The following is an 11,777-nucleotide window of genomic DNA, read 5'->3' on the forward strand; positions in this document are numbered from 1 at the left end:
TATGCAGCTGCAGGCTGAACCCTCTCTTATCTGATCACTTTCCCATGCAGTATCTCTTTCTCCCATTTCTCAAGGTCTTTCTAACCTACGATTACAACATGCACAACACAACATAATAAATTTTACACTTAAGTGGTTTGGGTTGTGTGTTCATCTGGTGTTATTCCCCTTTGATTTATTTAGGGTGCAATACAGGTAGTCCTCAACTTACAACCACAACTGAGCCCAATATTTATGTTGCCAAGTGAGATATTTGTTAAATGAGTTTTTCTCCATGTTTGCCCCACATTACTTTCCATGCCCCAGTTGTTAAGTGAATCTGGCTTCCCCATTGACTCTGCTTGTCAGACGTTTGCACAAATTGATCACATGACCACACTGTCTTGGTTTATCCGAAGGTCACAAAAGATGATCACATGACCCCTCTGGGACACTGCAACCACGATAAATATGAACCAGTTGTCAGGCATTTGAGTTTTGATCATGTGACCATGGGGATGCCACAATGGCCGTAAGTGTGAAAACATAGAACATAGAATTCTTTATTGGCCAAGTGTGATTGGACACACAAGGAATTTGTCTTTGGTGCATATGCTCTCAGTGTACATAAGGAAAATAAAACACATTCATGAAGAGTAAAAAGATACAGCACTTAATGATAATCATAGAGTACAAATAAGCAATCAAATCATACTAGAAAACAATCAATATAAATCATAAGGATACAGCAAGAAGTTACAGTCATGCAGTCATAAGTGGGAGGAGATGGGTGATAGGAACGATGAGAATATTAATATTAATAGTAATGCAGACTTAGTGAATAGTTTGATGTTAGATGACGTTCAGGGGAAAACTGTTCTTGTGTCTAGTTGTTCTGGTGTGCAGTGCTCTATAGCCTCATTTTGAGGGTAGAAGTTGAAACAGTTTATGTCCAGGATATGAAGGGTCTGTACATATTTTCACAGCCCTCTTTTTGACTCGTGCGGTATACAGGTCCTCAATGGAAGGCAGGTTGGTAGCAATTGTTTTTTTCTGCAGTTCTAATTATCCTCTGAAGTCTGTGTCTGTCTTGTTGGGTTGCAGGACCAAACCAAACAGTTATAGAGGTGCAGATGACAGACTCAATAATTCCTCTGTAGAACTGAATCAGCAGCTCCTTGGGCAGTTTGAGCTTCCTGAGTTGGCGCAGAAAGAGCATTCTTTGTTGTGCTTTTTTGACAACATTTTTGACGTTAGGTGTCCATTTTAGGTCTTGAGATATGGTAGAACCTAAACATTTGAAGGTATCTACTGTTGATACTGTGTTGTCTAGCATTGTAAGAGGTAGTAGCATGGAAGGGTTTCTCCTAAAGTCTACCACCATTTCTACAGTTTTGAGTGTGTTCAGTTCCAGATTGTTCCGGTTGCATCATGGGGCTAGTTGTTCAACCTCCCATTGTTCTGTCCCAGGTACGGACCCCAAAGAACACAGCACACACAAAGTCCGTACAAACCTTAGTTTACTAATTAAGGACTACTAATGAGCTTTCTTAGTAGTTGTTCAAACACAAGTACAATTTAAATCAGTCTTTTCTGAACAAGGAACGTTAATTTAACTTCATTAACAGCCAACAAGAGTTCAAAGAATAATAACTCAGTTCTGAGGCACAGTATTTCAGATAACCATAATCTTACTGTGGTTGGCAGAATGCCCAGGAGCAATTTGCAGGAAAACTGATAAGAGAAAAACAAGAGCCGAATCAAACGTTTCTGGAATCAAGATGCATAGGAATGTGAACAAAGTTGTTTCCTGCAAATTGCATCAGTCATCATCCTTCCTTAAATAGGCTAGGGGAGTGGCCAATTAGCCCCAAGCCTTACTCTCAAGGCGACCTTCTCCTGAGGAGCCACTCCTGCCTTTTGCAGCTCTTTGCGCTCGTGCATCGAGAAGAGGCTCCTCCTCTTCTTCCTCTTCACTTATGGGAGCTTCTGGAGGTTCTGAAGGCCCTGGCTGAATCCCCGCCTCTGGAACCACATCTTCTCCAGCCTCCTCATTGTCTGACTCAAGTGCCAACTGCACAGGCTGCTGGCGCAGCACCACACCAGCCTCCTCGCTGTCAGAATCAGCTACTAACTGCACAGGCCGCTGACAGGCCACAACACGTGTCTGTATGCGGATTCATCATTGTCTCGAATGAGACCAATCACAAAAAACAGTCATAACCAAAAATATGACCAAAAACAGTCATAAGTCATTTTTTGCAGTGCCGTTGTAACTTTGAACGGTCACTAAACAAACTATTGTAAATCAAGGATAATCTGTGTATTGTAAAGCATCCAAGTGTTAGATCCAAATTTAGATTAATCTAAGGCTCACCAAATTGGCCCTCAAGTACAACAGGCAACATATCCAGGGACCACTGAAGTCTGAACAAGTAGGTCCATCTGAAAGATTTGCACCAAATTTCATTGAATGCAGCACCCCCTTTAAGATGTATGCCAGTGACAGTCTGCAATTATTAATATTTTCAACTTTAATTATTAATGTTTTCTTTTTTAAAAAACAGGTGTTGCTAAAGGGCAATTTGTTAATCATTTTTAAGTAACTTTATCCACCGAAACTTCCTCATAAACAAGGGGATTTTCCAAGTTCTTGCACATATTCTATGAGACTGTGAGTAGATAAAATAGTCTGGCTCTCACAAGGTCATTTCTGCACCAAAGGCAGAGTCACTCTTAGACTTCATCTCAGTCATCATGAACTTGTTCTGAAACAGGGGCGGGCCTAATACTGACTGGACAAAGCCCTGTCTTGATTTGTATCTAACTTTAACTTCTTTATATTTCTTTATGAACTGGGCATGTCTAGTTTAAGGAAGAGAAGGACTAGGGGAGACATGATCGCAGTGTTCCAATGTCTCAGGAGTTGCCACAAAGAAGTGGGAGTCAAGCTATTCTCCAAAGCACCTGAGAGTAGAACAAGAAGCAATGGGTGGAAATTAATCAAGGAGAGAAGCAACTTAGAACTAAGGAGAAATTTCCTGACAGTTAGAACAATTAATCAGTGGAACAACTTGTCTCCAGAAGTTGTGAATACTCCAACCCTGGAAGTTTTTAAGAAGATGTTGGATAACCATTTGTCTGAAGTGGTGTAGGGTTTCCTGCCTAAGCAGGGGGTTGGACTAGAAGACCTCCAAGGTCCCTTCCAACTCTGTTATTCTATTCAATTCTAAATGTCAGCCCAATAATCTAAAGATTATCTTAATATGAAATGTCTTTCTCTTTTTTTTCTCTTATTGTTATCTTATTGTTTCTCCTTTTTATCTTATAGACTAGTGTTGCACAGCATGCTAGACTAGACTAAAGCATGACAGAATCATTTATGATTCAACACATGGGGAACATTCGGCTCTTGTTAGCAGGTTGTGGAATTATGACCTTATGACCTTTGCAGTTATCACCATGTGATCAAAATTAGGACATTTGGCTATTGGTTTATATTTATAACAGTTGCAGGGTCCGAGATCAGTGGTGGGATTCTGCCGGTTCTAGGGGGTTCAGACGAACCATTTGTTAAATTGCTGGCTTGCCCCGCCCCTTGCCCCGCCCCTCCGCACCACTATTTATTGCCAATAAATGGGCGAAGGGCGGGCGAGCCAGCAATTTAACAAACGGTTTGGTGTTTTTTTGTAATTTTATTGGCCCACGGAGCTTCAGCATAGGCTAATTAGCCCTTGATTAGATCGGCTCCCGACTCTCAGCTGATTTGCTCTCAGCTGTTTTGCTCAGGGCTCTGCTGCTTGCTGGAGCAGATTTTTTTCCCCTAGCTATGCTGAAAAACGAAACTGAAAGTAAAGCAGGCTGTTGGCTTTGCTGTTGCTGCAACATTGGAAAATTAGGCAGGCAGATTTCTTTTCTTTTTCCTCACCAAAAAAGGTAGGTGCAAACAATGGGAAATTTAGGGAAAAAGAGGAGAGTTCAAGATTTTAAAACACAAAAGGAAAAAAGCTCTATTTAACTAGGGAATTGTAATAATTGAGATACTATTAATTGTATATTGTGTTGAAAGCAGAAATGGTTAAGTTGTGGTTTGGAGGAATATATGGGGGAAATTATTTGGTTTATTATTATTGGTAAATATAATTAATTGATTTGTAAGAAATTGGGTTGCATGGAAATAATTGGAATATTCATGTTCATATTGATTAATATACAAAAAAGGTAGTTACATAACTAATTGATTTATATTAAAATGTTGAATTTATATTAAACAACTGTAATATTACATAATTAACCAATGTGAGGATGGATATAAAAATAGATGACAATGGGAAGGGGTATAATATAGAATAGAAGGGAAAAATTGAATTTCATTAAGATTAGAGATGAGGATGAAGGGTAATATTAGTTTTTTACAAAAATAGATGAGGAATAAATATGGCAAAAAGGAAATATAGAAATTGTAAATTTAATTGAAATGACTAAACACTGTTTAAATTTGTGAACCGGTCAAATACTCTGTTCAAAGAAAATACATTCTATGTTTGTATGTGTGTTTGTAATTATTGTTATTTATTCTTATTTGTTCTCTTTTATTCTTTAAAGTTTAATAATTCATTCTTTATCTTAATATCTTTATATTTGTTTGGGGTTGGCTTTCTTCCCTTTCATCTTTTTTATTGTACAGCAATCTTTCTCCTCAAACCTACCACCTCTCTCTTTTCTTTCCTTCTTACTTTCTCATCCTCCCCCTCTTCTTCTCCTTCCTACTTCCTCTTCCTTTCTCCTTCTCCTCCTCTCTTCCTCCCTCTCTTACCCTCATTCCTACTCTAATTTCCCTTCCCTTCCTTCATCCCTCTTTATTGCTGTATCCTTTTATGCAGTGGTGGGATTCAAGTAATTTAACAACCGGTTCTCTGCCCTAATGATTTCTTCCAACAACCAGTTTGCCAAACTGCTCAGAAAGTTAACAACCGGTTCTCCCAAAGTGGTGTGAACTGGCTGAATCCCACCACTGCTTTTATGCATATGGACTACTCAGAGGGCTGAAAAAGTTATTTCTGACTGGTCCTCGGACTTTTGACCAGTCCTCGAACTTACGACTGTCCTCACATTTTACGTTTTTGCCCTATCTTGTCACCATGGTGAAGAGAAGCAGTTGTGAAATGAGTGACACGGTTGTTAAGAATGCTACAATGGGCATAAATGATGACCAGTCATAAGTGCGAAGACCGGTCAAAAGTGCGAGGACCTGTCAGAAATCACTTTTTTCAGCCCTCTGGGTAGTTCTTTTGTGCATATGGACTACTCAGAGGGCTGAAAAAGTTATTTTTGACTGGTCCTCGCACTTTTGACCAGTCCTCGAACTTATGACTGTCCTCACATTTTATGTTTTTGCCCTATCTTGTCACCATGATGAAGAGAAGCAGTTGTGAAATGAGTGACATGGAATGCCGCAATGGGCATAAATGTGAGGATGCAGATAGCCATGCCCACCGGTCACATGACCAGCTAGCCACGCCCACCCAGTCACATGACCACCAAGCCACACCCCCAACTAAGCCACGCCCACAGAACCGGTTGTTAAAAAATTGAATCCCACCACTGTCCGAGATCCCCTTTTGGACCTTTTGACAAGCAAAGTCAATGGGGAAGCCAGATTCATTTAACAACTGTGTGACTAACTTGACAATTGCAGTGATTCCCATAACAACTGTGGCAAGAAAGGTCACAAAATGAGGCAAAATTCACTTAAAAATTGTCTCGTTAGCAAATCAAATCAAGTTTATTACAGTCAAAGACCAGAGACCAGAACAAATAAAAACACTGAATGAATATTCAGTTAAAAATTCCAGAATAAAATAATAAATAACAGATAAAATCTATTATTAAAATCACTGTTGTCTCGTTAGCAACAGAAATCGTGGTTGTAAGTCAAGGACTATGTGTAATGGGGAAATTGCTCTACTCTTTTTCTCAACAGTATAAGACAGAAAAGGAAGAAAAAGAAGAGGAGAAGTTAGCATCATTGATGAATTTCACTATAACTGGGATGTGGCTGAGTCGCGAAAGAGATAAAATTTTGGTAGTCTGAAGGTCTGAAGATTGTTCACTCTGGGATGTCTAAAAAGGATGCACAACATGGTAATATTCCACAAATGGCTACACATCACTCTATGTAACCTGATTGCCTGCTTTGCAAAGTTTCACAACTGGTAGATGAGAGAACAGCTGAATGCTTGACAATATGCCACAGAGGCTGCAGGACTGTTGGCTTGGTCCCATTCTTTCTTCAGTTGAAGTCTCACAGTATTCATACAAATGATGAAATGGCTGAAGACCCGCCTGTTCTGATCTAGGCTTCCTGAGCCAGTAAAACACATGAGTAGTCCCAAAATCCTGTTTTATTTTAACAGCTGTGAATTCTGTTTATTCACAGATGAGTCCCAAATAGTTGTAAAGAGTCATTCGGGATAAGGCTGATAATCACCCACCTTTATCTCCCTTGACACGCTGCTACTTGGCAAAGCCACACGGAGTCCAGAATCAAACAGATCTTCAGACTTTAAACTGCACAGAATTAACAACATTGTTTCCTGCAAAGGCCCACGTGCCATTGCTCCTCTTTAAGTCTTATGGGAGAGCCAATCATCTCCCAGCCCTACTCCCGAGTCGTCCCTTTTGTTTTAACTGTTCTTGCCTTCTGGCAGCTCTGCGCACGCGTGCACTGGGAACAGGCGCCCCCTGCCTCGCTGAGATCCAACTCTGGAGGCTCCGGAGGCAGCACGTACCTCTCAGGTGGCCCTTTCTCTGCCTCCGATTCAGAGCCCTCGTCAGAGCCCTTTTCTGATTTAAGAAATATGCTTTTAAAAATAAAAAAAAAAAAGCCTCTGATGATCGCGTGGCTCAGCTGGGATTGTCAGAGGCTTTTAAAAGCAATTTTTTTCTGCAATCTCTTAAGGCTGTAGAAAAAATGCTTTTAAAAGTAAAAAAAAAAGTTGGCCATGCCCACCCAGTCACATTAACCCCCCCCCCCACTAAGCCACACCCACAGAACCGGTAGTAACAAATTTTACATTTCACCACTGGCTTGACTCCCTCTTCTTTGTGGCAGCCCCTGAAATATTGGAACACTGCTATCATGTCACCCCCCAATCCTTCTTTTCATCAGACTAGACATACCCAGTTCCTGCAACCGTTCATCGTATGTTTTAGCCTTCAGGCCCCTAATCATCTTCGTTGCTCTTCTCTGCAGTCTTTCTAGAGTCTCAACATTTTATAAAAGATTTTTAATTTTTAAATATCTTTTAGTATTTTATACATTCAATTTTAAATTGGTTTTAAAAGTTTGGGGTTTTAAATTTGTCGGGGCCAAAATTATTTAATTTGATTTTATTCTACTTTTAAATTTTGTATGTATGTGTTTTATTGTTTGGCTGTGCATTGCCCTGAGTCCTTCGGGAGTAGGGCGGTATAGAAATCAAATAAAATAAATAAATAAAATAAAACATCTTTTTTGCACTGTGGCGACCAAAACTAGATAATGCTTGTTTGATTATTTACTTTACACTTGCATGCTGTTTAATCCCAAAAGTTCTGTGCAACTAATAGTCCCATCCTAAAATTAAATAACACCCACAAAACCAAAATGGGGAAGAGAGAATAATTCCAAAAATACATAAAATAAACATATCAAAATCCAGAGCCTTGGTGGCAAGCAAAAAAAAAAAAAAAGATTGGGCAAGTCAAACAACATTGGCTCATTCCCAATTATGTTGGACTGAATTTTGAAAAGTCAACTTCCCTTTAGTCTGTGGTTTAGGGGATTAAAGAAAAAAAATGGAAAATGAGGGGGAGAAATAAAGTACCTCCTGCACGTATACATCAGTGGAAATGTCAACAAGGAAGAAGAAAAAAAGATATCAAGCTGTGCTTCCTGATAATATTTTGAAATTCTGACACTTGAACAAAAATATTTCAGAAACAGGGAGAAAAAAGCAGAAGAATGCCATAAAGTGAGTCACCTGGAATTTTACAACATGCCACTGTTCACTCAGTCTTATAAAAGTCGGTGTTCTTGGGCTACATGACATTGAGGGCTAAAGACTTGCTTGTTTAAAGCTAGTTTGGAAGCTCTATCATGAATCACCTGATCTTCTTCTTGGGTGCTTTGATGCTATGGCCATGCAGCATTGCCAATCCACTAATCAAGCCCCAGTCTGCACTATCCTACACCAAGGACCTGAAATTCATAGAGGTATGTAACCACCCGGGTCTTATCTCCGAGGCCATAAAAATGCAGAATTGCTCTGCCACTGACTTCTGAGAAAGGTTTCCATGTTGAGGATATATCATGGGATAAATGCTGTTTATTAAGAGTGCAGCGATGCATGATTCTTTTTACAGGTGCAGTCAATGTATTCAATATTCAATATATTCAAGAACTATGGAAGAAAAAGAAAGATCTATTCTAAACTACATCTGTACTGAGGCTTTAACAGGCTGTAGAATGAGCTAAAAGTTCTTCTTCTTTCAGGCCTTGCCTATTGTTAGGGTTTTTCTTAATAACGATACAGATACAAAGACTCTTATTTGTTTTTCCCCACACTAAACTGTTTTACTGTACAAAATTAAACTATCTTATTTTACTTTCTTCCAAATAGTCTAAGTCAATTATGGCAAACCTTTTAGGCACCGAGTGCCCAAACTGTGTGCATGTGCATGCCCAAACTGAAAAGTGTGTGCATGCGTGAATGCTCACATGCATGGACATGCACGCATGCATGCATGGACATAAATGCATGCGCAGTAGAGACCTGAAGACCAGCTGGCTGGCAGGAGGGGGGCATCTCAACACCAGTAGCGCAGCAAGAGGTGAGATCTTTTTCTTTCGTGAGCTTCTGTTTCATTGTTTGCAGGGAAACAGAAGCTCACGAAAGAAACGCCACAGAGATCTGACTTGGGGCAATAGTGCACATGCCAGCAGAGAGGGCTCTGTGTGCCACCTCTGGCACACATGCCAGAGGTTCGCCATCATGGGTCTAAGTCTACAACTATTCTATTTCTATTTTTTAATCCGTGGTACATTTCTGTTTTGGTGGTGTCGTTCTATGTTCCTATTCCTCTGTTAGTCCTCCCACTTATGACTGTATGACTGTAACCTTGTTGCTGATATCCTTAAGATTTATATTGACTGTTTCCTATGACTATCATTAAGTGTTGAACCTTATGATTCTTGACGAATGTATCTTTTCTTTTATGTACACCGAGAGCGTATGCACCAAGACAAATTCCTTGTGTGTCCAATCACACTTGGCCAATAAAGAATTGAATTCTATTCTATTCTATTCTATTCTATTCTATTCTATTCTATTCTATTCTATTCTATTCTATTCCATTCCATTCCATTCCATTCCATTCTTCTATGTTTTCTTAACTATATTTTTTTCTTTAAAACTTTCCTTGAGATTGTAGGCATTCTCGGTCCATTTGCATGTGAAAACCCTTTTCTCTCCTTTATAGATTTGTACATGGGCTTCTCTCTCTCACCCCAACCCCAGCACTCATCAGTCCTCTGTTTCAGGAGCTGGTTTGTAGAACTCTATAGGAAGTGGGCTTGTTTGTTTTTTTGGACTCTTTTCCAAAGCTGTGAGACTCTTGTCTCACAGCTCAGATTCTCAGATCCTCTTGCGGCTCCAAAAATTGTGGTTTTGTCTAGCTGTCTGAAGACTACAGTAGCTCTGAAGTGCCTGCTTGATTGAGTTTCCCACATTTCCGCTTTGAATGAATGAATGAATGAATGAATGAATGAATGAATGAACGAATGAATGAATGAATGCATGCATGCATGCATGCTTTATTTGGCAACGTGTTATTAGACACACAAGGAATTTATCTCTGGTGCAGAAGCTCTCAATATACATGCAAAGAAACAGAATAATAATCATAACAAATATAATAATAACACCAACAAGATTGGGGAGTAAAGAAGATAATAAGAAGGACAAATAATAATACTACAGTTTGACTACATGGGTAAACATGTAGTCTATGTATAATGACACATAGACATTAGACAGCACTGTGAGAATTAAGTGTTCTGCAGAGTGATGGCACAAAGGAAAAAAACTGTCCCTATGTCTAGTTGTTTTGGCATGCAACGCCCTACAGCGCCATCCTGAGGGGAGGAATTGAAAAAGTTTGTATCCAGGATGTGAGACGTCTGCAGATATCTTGTCAGCCCTCCTTCTGACCTACACAATATACAGGTCTTCTATGGAAGGCAGGCTGGTTACAATTTTTCTTTCTGCTTTCTTTGTTTCTGAAAATTGATAAGAAACATAAATAAAATAAACTGTGCTCAAGCGCTTTTTTTTTTTATTTAATATGCAACCATGCCACATTAATTATTCACTCTGATCTCCCCTGAATCGGTTTGTTACTTCCTCAGGAAAACTCTGCACTGGATACATGCAATTCTGGGTCCAGGAATGTGTTTCAAATCCCAGAAATGACGGTGACTCACAAGTTGTTCCTACAAGAAGAAAAATCATCCTCTATCTCTAGCTTCGTTTCTTAATAGTCGTCTCCTCCTCCTCCTCCTCCTCCTTCTCCTCCTCCTTTCCCCTTCTCAAATATATGAAGTCATCTTGCTCACCTTTAAAAGCTTAAACAACTTGGAATCCAGGAAAAGCTTTTCCCAAATGAACCTGCTCACAATCAAACTCAGAATGGGCTCACAATTTGGGTGTCCTCCTAGACTCACACCTAAGATTGGAGCAACATCTGTCAGCTGTGGCTAGGGGGACCTTTGCACAGGTTCGCCTGGTGCACCAATTACGAACCTACTTGGATCAGGAGGCTCTCCTCATAGTCACTCATGCCCTTGTCACCTCACGGTTAGATTATTGCAACACACTCTACATGGGGCTACCCTTGAAAAGTGTTCGGAGACTACAGTTGGTCCAGAACACAGCCGTGAGAGCTGTCGTGGGTGTACCTAGGTACACCCACATTACACCAATTCTCCGTGAGCTGCACTGGCTCCCTATTGGTCTCCGGTCACAATTCAAGGTGTTGGTTATTACCTTTAAAGCCCTACATGGCTCAGGGCCAAGGTATCTTTGAGACCGCCTTCTACCGCATAGCTCCCAGTGACCGGTAAGATCCCACAGAGTTGGTCTCCTCAGGGTCCTGTCAGCTAAACAATGCCGGCTAGCGGGCCCATGGGGGAGGGCCTTCTCTTGGCTGCCCCAGCTCTCTGGAACCAGTTACTTCCTGAGGTCTGGACCATCCCCACCCTATTGGCCTTTCGAAAAGCGGTGAAGACCTGGCTCTTCCGGCAGGCCTGGGGCCATTGATCTCGCTGCTGCGATTTGGCGAGATCCGGCCATGAATGGTGTGAATGGGTTTTAATTGTTTTTAATGGTTTAACTTTTAATGTTTTATATATGGTTTTTAAATGCATTGTAAGCCACCTTGAGTCTTCGGAGAAAGGCGGCATACAAGTTGAACAAATAAATAAATAAATAAATAAATAAATAAATAAATAAATAAATAAATAAATAAATAAATAAATAAATAAATAGTGTCTCCACTACTGATTGCATTCCTAAACCACCACCAATAATAATAATAAGAAGAATGTTCAAAAGTGGATTGAAGAATGACTGGATGGGCAAAGACACAAAGAGTTTGGTCACCAATACAGATGCATTTATATAATTATTTTAAATGTTTATTGGTACAATAAATGTTCTAATTCCCCCCCATTCTTGGTTAAAATGCAGGCTTACCTT

General features: G+C 40.0%; 1 protein-coding gene across 1 annotated transcript in view; it reads left to right on the top strand.

Annotated features, from left to right (window-relative positions):
- LOC139316825 (matrix metalloproteinase-18-like) overlaps nucleotides 1-8,950 on the top strand; it is a 37,827-nt gene extending 28,877 nt beyond the window's left edge. The window contains exon 6 of the mRNA XM_070943664.1: nucleotides 8,898-8,950. Coding sequence (XP_070799765.1) covers nucleotides 8,898-8,950 — 53 coding nt within the window. The remainder of the gene's footprint in view (nucleotides 1-8,897) is intronic.
- Nucleotides 8,951-11,777: the final 2,827 nt, after the last annotated feature.

This window comes from Pituophis catenifer, unplaced genomic scaffold, assembly GCF_029215685.1.
Source record: "Pituophis catenifer annectens isolate HBS135680 unplaced genomic scaffold, rPitCat1.0.hap2 SCAF_4, whole genome shotgun sequence".
NCBI classification, from domain to species: Eukaryota; Metazoa; Chordata; class Lepidosauria; order Squamata; family Colubridae; genus Pituophis; species Pituophis catenifer.